This window comes from Ursus maritimus, unplaced genomic scaffold (genome assembly GCF_017311325.1).
Source record: "Ursus maritimus isolate PB19 unplaced genomic scaffold, ASM1731132v1 scaffold_14, whole genome shotgun sequence".
Classification (NCBI taxonomy): domain Eukaryota; kingdom Metazoa; phylum Chordata; class Mammalia; order Carnivora; family Ursidae; genus Ursus; species Ursus maritimus.
In genome coordinates, this window is record NW_024423786.1 from 48,409,754 (window position 1) to 48,424,937 (window position 15,184).

The 15,184-nt window shown below is 56.8% G+C and overlaps 1 protein-coding gene across 1 annotated transcript; it reads right to left on the reverse strand.

Annotated features, from left to right (window-relative positions):
* Window positions 1–18: 18 nt before the first annotated feature.
* On the reverse strand, window positions 19–15,178 carry LOC121102429 (nucleus accumbens-associated protein 1-like). Its single transcript, XM_040628267.1, has 5 exons — window positions 15,074–15,178; window positions 14,209–14,301; window positions 453–1,406; window positions 122–351; window positions 19–27 (listed from the first exon to the last, which is right to left on the reverse strand). The coding sequence occupies exons 3-5, from the start codon at window positions 1,396–1,398 to the stop codon at window positions 19–21; spliced, it is 1,185 nt and encodes a 394-aa protein (XP_040484201.1). The 5' UTR covers window positions 1,399–1,406; window positions 14,209–14,301; window positions 15,074–15,178.
* Window positions 15,179–15,184: the final 6 nt, after the last annotated feature.

Genomic DNA, 15,184 nt, shown 5'->3' on the forward strand with positions numbered 1-15,184 from the left:
GGGGGGGGGGGGCGGCGGTCAGCCACCCTAGGACACAGCCGGCGGGTGGCAGCAGGGGTGGGGTTAGACCCCGAGTCTGGCTCCTAACCACCATCCCACAAGCCACTGGCTCGGAGGGCACCGAGGCCCAATGTGGAAGGAAGCAGGGAATCTGGGCAGGAAGTGATGCTGGCCCACCTGTCACCAGCTCCAGCTTCTCGGAGGGGTCACCCTCATCGTAGAGCTTGGGGTGGCAGCGGTTGCCAATCTGGTTGATGAGCTCAGCCGGGAGAGATGCCAGGTCTTGCCGCACCCGGATGCGATTCCGGGACTCGGGGGCCACCTGCTCAGGGAGGGCCTCCACCTTCTCGGCTTCAGGGGCAGAGAGCAGCATGTGTCGGGGACGGGGCTGCGGGGGAGGGAGGAGGAGGCAGGGGCCGGGCTGGGAGGGGCGGGCAGGGCAGGCACCTCACCTGTCTGGCCGACGTTCATCATGCTGTACATGGTGTACATGTTGCAGATCTGCCGGTACTGCTCATCCGCGCCCTCCTCGCCCGCGTCCTCCTCCTCATCCTCTTCGTTGTGGTAGGAGCCAGGGCTGTCGCTGGTATAGGCGCTCGACGTGCCCGGGCTGGTCCTCTCCGACGTGCTGGGCCCACTCACCACGCCCCCTGCTGCCGCCGCCGCCCCCCCAGCCGGCTGCCCAGGGCCGGCCCCTGCAGCCGCTGCCACAGCCCCCCCGGCCGGCTGCGCCGCCGCCACCACCGGGGCCTGCTGGGGCGGCCGGTTGGCAGCCAGGTCCGGTGTGGAGAACTTAGCCATCTTGCGGCTGCCATTGCCGCCACCACTGCCGCTGCTGTCCCACAGCCGCTTGGCCACAGGCGTGCACTGCACAGAGTCCGACTCCTGCTGCTCCGTCTTGACACGGGACACGAGGGGCAGCGGGGTGCCACAGGCCGGCCAGCTTGACGTCTGGGCCACAGGGCTCTGGGGCTCCGACGACGGGGCCTCCTCGGCGTGCAGGCCCTGCGAGTCGCAGCTGGGGGAGCTCACCTTGAGGAAGAACTCGGTGCCCTTCTCCATGATCTCCTGGATCTGCAGGAAGCCGGCCGTGTACATGAGCAGGAACTGGTCGCCCACGTTCATGCTCAGCCGGCCCGTGTAGCAGAAGCTGAGGATCCGCTGGAAGGACTGGGGCTGCACGGCAGCCGGCAGCTCCACCACCGCGCTCCGGCTGCTGTTGAACAGGTCCCGGAAGTACGAGCTGCTGGCGGCCAGCACGGCCCGGTGCGCTTTAAAGGCGTGGCCCTTGACCACCACGGACACGTCACAGTACAGGCCCTGCAGCCGCTGCTCGTTCAGACACTCCAGAATGCTGTTGCCAAAGTTCGGGATCTCCATCTGCAGGGTCTGGGCCATGGCGGCAGCTGCACGGGGGACAGGGAGAGACAGACAGAGCGACGGGGTCAGGCAGCAGACCCAGCACCCCCCTCTCACGAACCTCACCTGCTGTGGGGAGACATGTGGGAGCGGATATCCACGTGGTGGAATTTGCCGTGGTGGTGAGAATCGCCTGGCGCCACCCACACCCTCAGTCCCAGCACGGCCTTGCCTCTATGACAGACTGTCAAATCACTTATGTCAGCTCCAGGCCTGGGTGGCCACCGGCTGTCCCTTGCGGGGGTGGGGGGAAAGCATACTTACCCGTGTGTTTGAATACTAAACGAGCTAACACAGTGAGAACTCCATGAGCGTTAACGATCCCCAGCGCGACACACACAGGGTAACTCTGAAGGGCACTGGCATCGAAACACCAAGGGGTCAGGGGCATCGGATTCTTCACACTGTCCGCAGTGCCGCGCACATGACCCCAATCACTGTTGGTTGAATGACTGAATGATCACTCAAGAAACCCCGAGGCTGCACAGGAACATCACCCGTCAGCAGGGAATGCAAATGCAAACCACAAGGAAACACCAGTTCATACCAGCGAGGGCCGGAAGAATAAAATAGACAGACAACCAATGTTGGCAAGGAAGAGATCGGAGTCCTCCTACACCGAGGGTGGGAATGTAAAATGGTGCAGTTGCTATGGAAAACAGTCTGGCAGTTCCTCAAATGATTAAACATGGAATTACCATATGACCCAGCAATTCCATTCCTCAGAATTGTACCCAAGAGAAACGAACACCTATATCCACAGAAAAACCTGTCCGTGAATGTTTACAGCACCATTCGCGATCGCCAAAAAGATGGGAACAAGCCGAACGTCCACTGACTGACTGATGAATGGCTAAAGTATGGTCCAGTCATACAATGGAATATTATTCAGCCATATAAAGGAATGAAGCCCTGATACATATTCTATGGGTGAACCCTGAAAACAATACGCTAAATGCAAGAAGGCGGACAAAAGAACTGTGTATTACACGATCCCATTTATGTAAGACGTCCAAAACAGGCAAATCCAGAGCCAAACAAAGCAGACTAGTGGCTGCCAGGGGCTAGGCGGGGTGTGGGGTAGCAAGCAGAAGGATGAGGGGGTTTCTTCTTGCCATAACGTAAAATGGTCTAAAACTGTGGTCATGCGCACACAACTCTGAATCGAGAGTTGATCTTCAAACACCACGGGTCTGAACTGTGTGGGTCCACTTATGCGCAGAATTTTTTCAATAGTTCAGGAGTGTAAATGTATTTTCCCTTCCTTATGATTCCCCCCCCCCGCCTTTTTCAAGTAATCTCTACACCCAAGGCGGGGCTTGGACTCACCACCCCAAGATCAAGAGTCGCATGCTCTACCAACTGAGCCCGCCAGCAAATCTTACGATTTTCTTAGTAACATTTTTTCCTCTAACTTACTTTATTGCATTTAACACATACGACATACAAAACATGTGTTAATTGACTAATATCAGTAAGGCTTCCGGTCAACAGTAGGCTGTTAAGTTTTGGGGGGAGTCAAAAGTTATATGTGGACTTTTGACTTTGTGTGCGCACTGGTGGGGGGTGTTAGCGCCCCTAATGCACTCATCGTTAAAGGGTCAACTATACTAAAATCGATTCAATTGTACCCTTTAAATGGACTCCAGGATACGTGCATCTCAATAAAGCCGAGGAAGGAAGAAAAAATCCATACTTGCCATGAACTCTCAGGATCTTTTGAATTTTGAACTTGGTGATTATATTGTCTATTTACAAAAATAAATAATATGTTCCGTGCTCAGCACAGAGTCTGCTTGGGATTCTCTCTCCCCTTTCCTTTACCCCTCCCCCATTCCCTCTCTCTAAAATACATAATAATAAAATAAATCTTAAAAAAAAAAAAAAGGAACTGTCAGTGACCCTGGGCAGGGAGCGCAGGCAACTCTCAAATGTGAACTTCTGTATCACAGCCTATTCCATCAGTGCACATTCCAGCACATTCCAATCCAGAACTGGGCATGTCCAATACTCTGAGGGCACTCATAAAAGGGGTTTGAAGGACAATGTGGCTTTACAACTGCACCCATGGTAAAAGTGAGTCCCCTGCAATTCTATTAAATATAGAAGGTGGTGGTCCTGAATGGGCAGGGCGGGTATGAGAAGAGTTGGGCTGCTGAGGAGAAAGGAGGAAACAGGTGTGCAAAGGCCCTGGGGCAGGTACCAACTAGAGTCCCCAGCTGTTTCCCCTCATTCCCAGATTAGCTTTCATGCATCTTTCACAGTTTTCATTCACTAGTGAGTCCATTCTGAGCTGCCTCCAGGGGCTGAGCACTGGGAGACAGGGGCCCTACCTGGTACCACCGGGCTCAAAGAAGACTGCACAGATGAAGAGAGGCAGCCACGCGCTCATGGGCAAGTGCTGGCTCCAGAACCAACTCACTCCTGAGAGGAGGAACTCCAAACCTCTACTTCTCCATTTGGAAACAAATGTTGATAAGGCCAAACTGATCCTGCAAATTCAAGTCTGTCCTCAGTAAGTTGCTACATGTGGTCGGCCGTGAGAGAGACACCAGCAGGCCCCGCCCCTCCCAGCACCCATGCTTCCAAAGAGCTGACAGATGACCTGCAGGAAGGAGCTCTCTGAACCCTCTTAGCAAACCTATGGGGCCAATTTCAGACTCCCAATTCTCAAATGGGAAAACTGAGGCCACAGGGAAGCTAAGAACTGTCCCAAGATCACTGGTGAGTAAGTAGAAGGGACAAGATTCAAACCAGGGTCTGAGTGGGCACTGAAACTTGTGATTTCCCTTGGCTATGCCCTCAGCCTCGTCATCATCAAAATCACGGTCACTGCCAGGAAAAACAATTTTGGGTCATCAGGGGGCAAAGCGGAGACAGGGACTCTCCCATCAGAAGGCAGAACACTACTTCCAGGAGCTCAAACTCAGTGCCAGATGGGTAGGAGCTGACCCTCTGTGTGGAGACAGGAGAAACAGAGGCACTGAGTGTCGGCAAAGGATAGAACCCAGAGAGCCTGTTCCAGGGGCCTCACAGCCCCGACCCAACTCCCAAGGCTGCCAAAATGAGCCTGCTCCAGGTACTGAGGCCCAAGTGACCAGAGTCAAGGGGGTCAAGGGAGAGGCTAGCTCCCAGTCCCTGAAAGAGAGCTCTAGACTCCCAGCTTGGAAGGCTCATACCGTAAGGGGGAGGACCAAGGCAGGAGAGGCCTGCAGTAGAGTCAGAGCACCCCCCTAACCCCAAAGCTGGTTTCAGATGCCAGCCCCTCACCTCTGTGCCTTGGTTTGTTCATCTGTAAAATGGGGACTCCTTCATCCAACCCACCCCAATAAACTGCAAGGCTCGGGGACACAGCTCTGAAGAAGACTGGCTGTTTCTACATGCAGTTGTCTGGTGGGGAGACACGGAGTGATACAACTGGGGTTGAGTGTGTCACTGAGGGGCTGACTCTGGGAGTGAGGCAAAGTGTGGAGACCTCCCAGGAGGCCAGTGTTGGCTTGAGAGAGTGCAGGGGCAACAGGGCTTATGAGAAGGGTGTGGGATGGGACGGGCCGGGGGGGGCTGGCCTGGTGAGGACCAATGTTTCTGAGGGAGCAGGGGGAAGCCTGGAGCAAGGGAGGCACAGGTCCACACCAGCTCGGGGAGAACTCCCAGGAGCAGCGTGAAGAACGGAAACAGGTTGAGACGCTGAAGGCTGGGAAAGTGGAGAGGCAGGTGGCAGTGGCAGGGACAGAGGGAGGACAGTCAGACTAGCAAGTGAGCGGCTGCGAAGAGGGCATTCTCAGGGGTGCTCCCAGCTATGCTCAGCATGCCAGGCGCTGCTGCAGGCGCTCCCCTCAGGGTCCCCTCCACGGGGGGGGGGGGGCTAGGACTGCCCCACTTGATAGATGGGGACTGAAGGGCAGCCCCGCTCCTTCCCCGGCAGCTGGCCTTCAGGGAAAGCTCACCAACAGGGGCACTGAGGTCCCTGAGGTCACAGGAGGGAACACGCACAGGGAGGGCCCCCCTGAGGGCGAGAGCCACCCAACATTCAGGCTGGGGTCCCACAAGCCTGTGAACCCCAGGCTCAGAGCCCAGCACCCGGGGCTTTGAAGCCTTTGACTAACCATTCGGAGGGGAAGGGAGACAACTGGTATAAATGGCTCAACCAATCAGCACCGAGGAACCCCACAACTCCCCCCCCCCCGCCTGCAGGGGAGTGGGGTGGCAGGTCTTGAGTTGCAGAAATCCTTCATGGCCTTGTTGCCCCTGCAAGGACAGGGAAAGCAAGGCCTTGGCTGGTTTTAGAAGCACAGTGACAGGCCATCCCCAGGCTCCCCTCCCTCCTTTCATTCCTAGGCAACTACTCCAATCCAGTCATCTGGACCCAGAAGGAACAGCTGCCCTGGCTCTGCATGAAGCCCCTTACCAACACCAGCCCTGGAAGGGAGGGACCATGGAGCCATGATGGGCTCTCACAAAAACAGGTCCAAAGTACCCGATACCTGGCCTGGGTCACCTGCTGCCTTGGAAGAGATGTGATGGAGCCAAGAGTTGGGGGTCTCTACACCATCCAACAATTCTGTCCCCACCAAGCACGCTGCATGGCTCTCCGACCCCAGCCAGGCCCTTGCCCAGCCGTGCACCTGGCCCAGAATCCCCCTTTCCTCCCAATGTCCACATCCTCCTCTTCCACCCTTCATCACCCTCTGGCTCTGAGAATTGTCCAGACGAGAGAAGATACCTCTCTTCCACACACTCTCCCCACCACCAATCTGCAGCGCTCTTATGCTTACCTCTGAGACCACTAAATCCCACTTGACTATAGACTCCCTTAGGGCACAAAACCATTCGAATCCTCTCCTCAGAACTCGGTGTCTTAGCCTGCCCATCTTCTGGGGTCCTCAGACCCCCCAAGGGAAGGGGCAGCCCCCAGCCCTAAACAGGGCCGAGGGGACTGTCCTGGCATCGCTAGTGTCCTGGCCACAAATGTGAGCAGGTCTCCCAGTGTGATGCAAGGGCCCAGCATACGGTTTCCATGACCTCCCAAGTCACTCAACAAATATTTGCCAAGCGCCTGCCTGGGGCATGAAGTGCCTGGGAACCTGGGGCAGGGCAGGACTAAAAGAAGGCCTGTCTCCAAGGGCTCATGGTCCAATGGGGAACGTGGCCATCCGTCCAGAGTCAAACAGATTAACATGCTGCATACCTGGGCCTCTGATCTTGCCCAGAAGAGGTGACATTAGAGCTGGTATCTTGGGCGGGGGGGCGCAGATCTAGCGAGGCAGTGGTGGAATGGGAGCATAGCCCTCAACGTACGGGGAAGTCATGCAGAGCCCCGAGGGAGAGGCAGGCACGGTCCTTCCAGAAACTGAAGGTAAATAAAGGCTGATGCCAGGCTCAATCCTTGGTCAACCTCTCTCCTCCCAGGAATTGAACCCAGACTCAGGGCTCTGCTCCGGACCAAACTGTGCCCCTCACCCCGATGCATGTGTTGAAATTCTAACCCCCAAAATGTCTGTATTTGGAGATACAGTCTTTAAGAGGTAATTAAGATTAAACAAGGACATAAAAGCGGGGCCCTGATCTGCTAGGACTGGCGTTCTTAGAGAAGAAAAAGAGAGAGGTTTCTCTCTCTAGAAGCATGTGCACAAAGGCCCTGTGGGCACACCTGATCTCTGACCTCCAGCCCCCAGAACCGTGAACAGTGTCTGCTGCTAAAGCCACCCGTCTATGGCATTCTGTTATGGCAGACGGACTCGAGACAGACGGAAAGTACCATCCACTCACCTACAACTCCCCCGTGGAGCCCCCGGCCTCGACTTCTTGTGTGTGCAGGGCCTGCGGATGTCCCAGATACCAGCTCAATGTGCCTACAACCCAACTCCACCCCAATCCGGTGGCCGTAGCTCTCACCAGCTCCAGCCCTCCTTGCTTGGATCAAGACCCTCGGATTCGACCCCAAACTCTTTCAAAACCAGTTTTCACTACCGGCTCTATGGACTCCGTAGCATGCTGTCCCCGAGACAGCCACAGCTCTTCATATCTTCCTAGTCACCTGGCTCGAACTTCCCAAGACAGAACCTCTCCCAACCCCGACTCCTGCGCGTCTCCTGCTTGATTTGTCCTCTGTGGCACTTCCCACTGTCTAGCTAACTAGATGTGTCTTGGGCTTTGTGTCACCTCCACCAGGGCACAGTGCCTGCCTCTCTGGTTCAGACTGCAGTGTCCGCTGCCCCTAGGACCGGATCGGCACACAATGGGTGCTCGATAGTTGTTTGTGGAACAAAGAATTATTTCCATTACCTCCAACCTCACTCCCTTTTCTGTTCCCCATTAACGTGACTCAAAACAGTGGGACTCAGAAGAGGTCTCTGAGCTGGGCCCAGCGTGCCATCCACGCCACAGGGGGAGTCCCCAGGGCCAGCAAGGAGGGGGCTGGGCAGGCAGGTGCCCTCCTCTGGCAGCTGCGCCAGGTGGGTGGCCTGCAGGCAGGGTCCCGCTCTCGACTCGGTGTAACTGAATTCTGGATTCCCACCAACTGCTCCCACTGCTGCCCGATCACGCCGGGGTACGGCAGGCCTGAACTGCAAGTGATTGTGTGGCAGGGCGACTCCTGGGAGGAGAAACTGCCAGTGGTTTGGAGAGGGGCCTCCAAATTTCCCACGCAGCAGAAGCGAGGGGTACAGATGTGTGCCGCCACCATGGACCATCTTTCCCGCACACTTTCCAGGGAGGCAGTGAGCTGCCCAGTGACATATAGGCCAATTAAGAGAAACCACCAACTCCAAGTAGAAGGACCAAAAGCCCTTGGAAAGCCCTCACAATCCTTCACGCAGCTCAGCATGAGGTCAGAGTAAAGGGGGGGTGGGGGACACACCCCCAGGCTGCCTGAGGAGCCTTCCTGGCCCAGGGCCATTCGGACCCTCTGCAGGAGGTGAATTGGAAGGCAGCTTAGGCAAACATTTGCTAGCGAAGACCAACGAAGTGTTACCTGACTGTACAGATCCCTACTGTTGGCATCTTTTTTTAACTTTTTTTTTTGTAATCTCTACACCCCATGTGGAGCTCGAACTCACGACCCCAAGGTTAAGAGTCCCAAAATTAAGAGCCACATGCTCTTCCAACTGAGCCAGGCACGCGCCCTCCTACTGCTGGCGTTTTTAAAGTACGTGCACACTTAATTCATTTTCTTCTCCCCCAAAAAGCTGCCATTAAATCCACGGTGGGTGACAGGATTGTGACAGGCTGATAGCTGGCAATTAGCATTCACATCGCCCCTATGGTGCATGGCGCCCGGCAAGGGCTCAATTATACATCTTGCTAGTTTCTGAGGCAGAAATGACTCTTCCCGCCATTTTCTGGGTGAGGAGAGCAAAGCCCAGGATCACACCGAGGCCATGTCTGGCTCCTCTCCCGGAATCCGGAGGTAACAGCAGCTGAGACTTCCTGATCATGGCTGGCCCCTGCCAAGCTCACGCTTTACGTGGTCCCATCGCTCCCCAAGGCACGCAGCCACTGTGACCAGACCCATTTTGTGGACGGGAAAACTGGGGCTCAGAGAGGCCAGAGCAAGAAAGGAAGCCAAGACAGGACGAGGCCAGAGCTGGGGCTCTTTATCCTCACTGGATATGTCCTCTCCAGAAATGGGGTCTTGGGTGCCCTCTGAGGGCCAGACAGGGTGCTGCTCCTTCTGCTCCCCTGGGGGAAGCCTTCTCTGCCCAGCCTCCCCCAGCCACTCTCCACCCTTCCTCCCCTCCCTGCCACCTCCGGGAATGAACAGTCTAGCCCAATGCTTCTCCCTCTCTCCTCCCACTCTCTCCTTGCAGCCCTGGGGAATCTGGCCTCTGCCAGCAGCAGCTCCTTGGAGAAGGAGATGGGCAGCAGCCCTCCCTCTCCCCACTGGCCCACCTTTCTGAATTACAGCCTAATCCCTGTGTGCCTTCAGACTTGAAGGACCTGGTGGCAGCAGCTGTACCAAGTGTGGTGAAGGGAGCGTCAAGTGTGAAGGCCCTGAAGTGACACTGGCGGAGCCGAGGAAGGGGGCTGGTGGGGCTGCAGGGAACGTGGCTACTGGGATGGGGCTTGTCGACATATGCTAGGAGACCATGCGGGGACTCGGCAAGGCTTGAGAATCTGAATCTTATTATTTTACCCGAAGCTCAAAGCTTCCTGCTTAGAATTGTGCTTCCCTTTCTCTATACTGCCAGAAAACATTCGCCCAGAGCAGTACTCGCCCCCTGACATCAGTCTTCCCAGCTATGAAATGGGCTGAATGGCAGCCGCTGCCACACAAGGCTGTTTCAAGGATTAAACCAACAAGCAACTCGGGTAGATTGGTGCTTACCCTACGAGTCATATCCAGTAACGCCAGTTGTGATTATTAGTCACGTCCCCTTCTGTTCGTCCCCCTAAGCCCCTTGCAGGGCTGTAAAGCCTCAGACAGTAGCGGAGACATCCTACACCACTCACCAACTCCCAGAACCTCTTGCCATCTCGTGATTGAATCAGGCAGTACTTCCTGGGGGCTCCCCACCCAGTGCCTTCCCAGCATCATCAAACACCCCAGACGCCAACCTCTGCGTTCCTCGTGGTAACAACACAGCAGAGGATCCCCTGACCTTGGCCCTGCAGCCACTGGGGCCGGATCATTCTTTGGGGGAGGGGAACTGTACAGTTTTTACGATGTTGAGCAGGATCGCTGGCCCCTACACCCACTAGAGGCCAGGACCAGCCCCCGCTGTGACAACTACAAGTGTCTCCAGACATTCCCCAAGCTTCCCTTCAGAGGCGGCAGAATCATGCCTGATTGAGAACCACTGCTGCACAGGTGTGCTTGCTGGTCCCCACTTATCAGAGAAGGAAACGGGAGATGCCAAGGTCACAACCTAGGCCCAAGGTCTCAGGGATGAGCCGGGTGGTGCTAATGGGGGAAGCGGACTCTCCACTATACCACGTTTTGCTCACCTCTACCCAACCCCTGCTTAATTCAGAGAACAAAGTCGCCGTCCTCACAGAGGCTCTTGGAGCTCTAAGGGTGCTGAGACCTGCACCAAATGAGACGGTACAGGAGATGGGACGATGACCACAACCAGACACTGGGCCCAACCTGTAACCGCCACCAGACGGGTCCCACTTCACAGCCTCTGCAGCTCAAACGGCTCTCCAAGGGGAGGCAGAAGGACGGCATTCTCAGCCTAGAGGACCCAGGAGCAGAGGCAGGGAAACAGGCCTGGGCACTCCTGCTAGGCACAAGAGGCACCAAGGGCCTGGGGAAGGGGGAAAGGGATCAGGGTGATGAGGAGCAGGAAGGACCCAACAGAGGGAGCACAGACTGTTCAAGCACCACCAACTTGTCTTCAAGCCTGGCAGGCTCATCATCGGCTCCAACACAGGCGCCCTTCTCCATCGCTTGCTCTGGCACTGACGCTGATGAACTCTGAGTCGGACCTGGCTGGACCAACCCCCAACGGATCCTCCAACACCGACAGAAACTCAGCCGTCCTCACAGCCTGGCTCACTGGGGCTCCCCACTGCCTGGCCTGGGCCCCAGGCTTTAAAAGGCCTGGCTGCAGGCCAAGGGGTCTGGACTTTAATCTGGGGGCAGTGGGGAGATCCAGGAGACCCTGAGACTGGGTGCTTTCCTGCAAATGGCACTAAGGGTCTTCATCTTCACACTAGGGTCACCCCTCACTCCTTCCTCATGAGGACAAGATATTTAGAGTACTTAGCAGGAGGCTGGCACATGCTCAATAAAGGCTTTCAATGTGCTGTCCCCTCTGCCCAGAACATTCGCTCCTCCCTCACTGCCCCAGCTTCCCCCACCAGGCTGATTTCTTCTTATTCAGGGCTCAGCTCTCCCACAAGCCTTCCCTGACCACCCAATTTGAAATTCTCCATCCTCCCTCCCTACCAGGATCTGTTATTCAGGGCTGCTCCCCTGGTCCCTAGCAGGCAGTCGACACCTTAGGGAAATAAAACTATCCCACGGGTCCCTTTACTCATTGTACTTGCTATTTTGGCCTCCTCTGGCACCCCTGGTCTGTGTGCCCCTACGAACTCACAGAAAAGCAGCTTTTGAGCGCCTTCTCCTCTAGCTCCAGGCGCAGCTAGGAGCCACTGCCCTCCGCTGCCATCCACACACCACAGCCAGCCCCCACCAGCCTCTGGCCCTATTCCAGCCATGTGACCAGAGGTAGCCACCCCCGTCCTCAGTACCCAGCCCTGAGTCCCAGTCTGTGCCACAGAAGCCAGCCTCGGCCCAACCAGGCAGGGAAACAGCATCTTTAAGTGGGGCTGCAGCCTAGTCCCTCCCCCTTCCCAGAGCCAGGAGGCCAGCCAGGGAGAGGAGGAGAGCAGGGCCAAGGTGGGATCAGTTCTAGGAACTGCAGGGAGATTGGGAGAAGGCAGGGAATAAGGGTAACAACCTATCATTAAACCCAGGCCTGGGTGATACAGCTTCACCCAGCAGTCTGCTGCGGCTCTTGCCTCAGGGGCCGAAGATCCCAAGTCAATGTTCCCAGGACACAATGGCAACAATTAGCCCAGAGAGAAGGAAGGAAAGCTGTGGTGGTCTGACCTGGGACCAAAGAGGGGATAAGACAAACCAGGCAAGCAAAGCAAGATGCAGCTCTGGAGCCAGGCCCCATCCTCCTAACTGCCTCTTGCCAGCCTACAGTTCTGTGACCCCTGACCTCTAGGGCTCCCAGAAAAGGGGGGGGGGCAAGAAATGAGGTGTGACCAAGCCTCTGAGAAAGAAGCTTCCACTATTCCAGCCCTCTGGGACACACCAGGAAAATTCTGTCCACAAAGGTATGGACCTACCCCTTAGGATGGGCAAGGGAAAAGGCCTGGGCGCAGAATTTCCACCAGGCAATCCAGAACAGCGGGAGCTCCTCCAGTCATGCCCCTCAAAAGCCAGCCTGGGAGACTGTGCCTTTGAGCTGAGCACCAGTCAATCCCAGTTTGCCACTGTCTAGTTGTGTGACCTGGGACAAGTCACCCAGAGCCTCAGCTTCCTCCAACAATGGAGAAGGCCTAAGCTGACCCAGTGGTAGTGAGCAATCAATGAGCTCATCCCAGGGCCTGACCCAGGAAGAGCACCCCACAGGCAGGGCCCTGGGGCCCCAAAGGCCTGGGCCAGGGTGTAAATACTGGATTTGATCTCCTCAGTGGCCTGCCTTCACCCTATCAGGAGCCTCCGACACACAATGAACAGAGCTTTATAGGCTCACCTCCCAGTTCTTCACCTCTGGGAAGCTGGTGCCTGGGGGGCCATGGTATAAGATGGTGGCTGTGAAGTCCCATCCCTTAGGCCTGAGCCCCAAGGCTCTGCTCACAAAAAGTGAAGAAAGAATCTAGAATCCCAAGATACTCAGGTAAGCCCGTTGGGCTGCTTCTCTGCAAATACACATGCCCGAGCTAGGTGTTCTAGACTTTCTCAAGCTGCCCACAAAAACACCCACCGGGTGGGCCAGCACCCCGGAAAAGCCAGCAGAGACTTGCCCAAAGGGTAGGTCGGAGACCCAGAGCATGACTGGGGTGAGGAAAACAGGAAAGACCCCAGATCTGGCCCAGAACTAACATCTGGTGGGGGAAGAGGTGGCATATGCCTTTTGATCACACTAGTTTCTTGGGACGCCCCGTTTCGCGGCCACGAGCCTAGTGCAAAGGCGCTGCTTTCCCCCTCTCCCAAAGCTCCTACAGTAGTTACTCAACCTACCTGATGGCTCCCGTATCTGGCCTCCCCCCCCCAACCCCAACATCTCTCCAAGCCCTAACCTCATATGACCCCTGCAAACATCTCTGGGATCTCCTATCAGCCCCCACCCGAACTAACTCCGCCCACACCCACCCTGCCCCACTTCCTGGGCTTCTCCTCAGTGGCCCCCAGGCTTGTAACCTGACCCACCCACCTCCTCCGGCGCCCGGACACTACCTGCAAGTCGGCCCCTCCCCGCCCCCTCTCCGGGCCGTTTCCCTCCGGCCGCGCCGCTTTCCTCTCCTCCCCCACTCGGCGAACCCAAAGCCCGACTCCTCCTCCCCCTCCCCCTCGGCCTCCCCGGGCGCCTCCTCACTTTTCCTTCTCCGGCCCTCCAACTTCCCGGGCCTCCGGCACCTGCCCCAGCCCAGCCTTAGCGCCCCCCTATCGCCGAGAGCGAGGTGGGGGGGAAGGTCTGGGCCCGATTCTACCACCCTCAAACCCCACGGCCGGGCCCGGGACTGGACGCTCAAGCTCGCTAGTGAGGGCCGGGCCTCTCCGCACTCGCCGGTCCGGGTACAGTGCAGGTTCCGGACCCGGCTCCTTTTCTGTCGGAGGAGGCCCCCTAGCCCTCCCCGCCCAGCCCACAACCGGCCCTCGGATGCCCTCGGGCCGCCCCTGCGAGACGAGGCCGGAACCGGGCCTGGGGCGGGCCGCCTCACCTGCGCCGTGGCCGCGCTCCGGGGGCTCCCGGCGGGCTCCGCAGTGGCGGCTGGGGCCGGGCCTGGGCCCGGGGCGCACCCCCCTGCGCCGGGGCCTCGGCCTCCGCCTCCGCGGCCTCCGCGGCCTCCGCCTCAGCAGCAGCGGCAGCCGCGGCGGCCATTCATTGTGGGCCAGGCCGCCCCAGCCGAGCGCCGAGCGAGCGCAAGCCGCGCCGCCGCCGCAACCCGGCCGGGGAGGAGCGGCCGCGGCCCCGCCCCCGCACCGCCCCAGGCCCCGCCCCCGAGGCGAGGCCAGCTGAGCGCCGAGAGCGTCCCTTCCTCCCATCCCCTTTTTCTCCCTTCTTCCCCGGCTTTCTCCCTTCGCCCCTCAAGGATCCCCACCAGTACCTTGGCTCTGCTGAAGAGTTCGACTCCCAACCCTGCCACTTTTTAGTTCCGCGACCTTGGACAAGTCTCTCTGCCTTTCGGAACATTCGTTTCCTGTAAAACGAAAACAACGAGTTCTATTTATTGTGCCAGGCACTGTTTTAGGCTCTTTATGGGAATTATCTCGTTTAAACTTCACAGTAACATTTTTAAGTAGAAATCATTACACACTTATACACACTTTGTAGAAAGGAAGGCACACAGCTGAAGAAAACCCGCTCAAGATCACCAGCAAGTACGTGGTGGCGGGTGTCAGGAATCAAACCCAGGGGAAGAGTCAACAATAAAAGTTAACGATTTTATGTTTATGCCATGCCAGATTACGTTCTCGGCATTTAACCTGCACTAACTCGTTTAAAATTCACCACAACCCAATAACGAATGTTAAAAAGTTCTGTCCATTTTGTAAACGGGCAAACTTAAGCATAGAGAGGGATAAGAACAAGTTGTGAGGCGAGCTGGGCCTGGAACCCAGGCAGTGCAGACCACTACTCTCTGCTCCGGTCCCACACCATTTAGAACCCACCGAGAGCTTACTACGAGAGGGGCTGCTTTGCACAATTTCCAGGCATTCTGTAGTTTAATCTTTGTTCTATATTGGAAGTTAGCATTCTTATTTAGCAGTTAAAGAAAATGAGGCCCGGAGAGTTTAAGTAACTTGCCAAGGCCATGTGGTAGGACTGAGATTCAAACAGTAAATCTGATTTCAGAGCCTTAATTGTTCCTGCAGAGCGCCCTGAAATAATGTGCTTACGGCACTCAATACACAGAAGCCGATCAGTAGGTGTTGAATTTCTCCGCTTACCGCCCCCTCTCTGAGCCTCACCTTCCTCATCCGTGAAATGGGGCGAGGAACGCGTCCCCTCCCGGGGAAGCCGACGTGATTAAGGTTATCCACACTACTTTCCGAGCTTTCCGCCGTGCATTTTGATCCCGG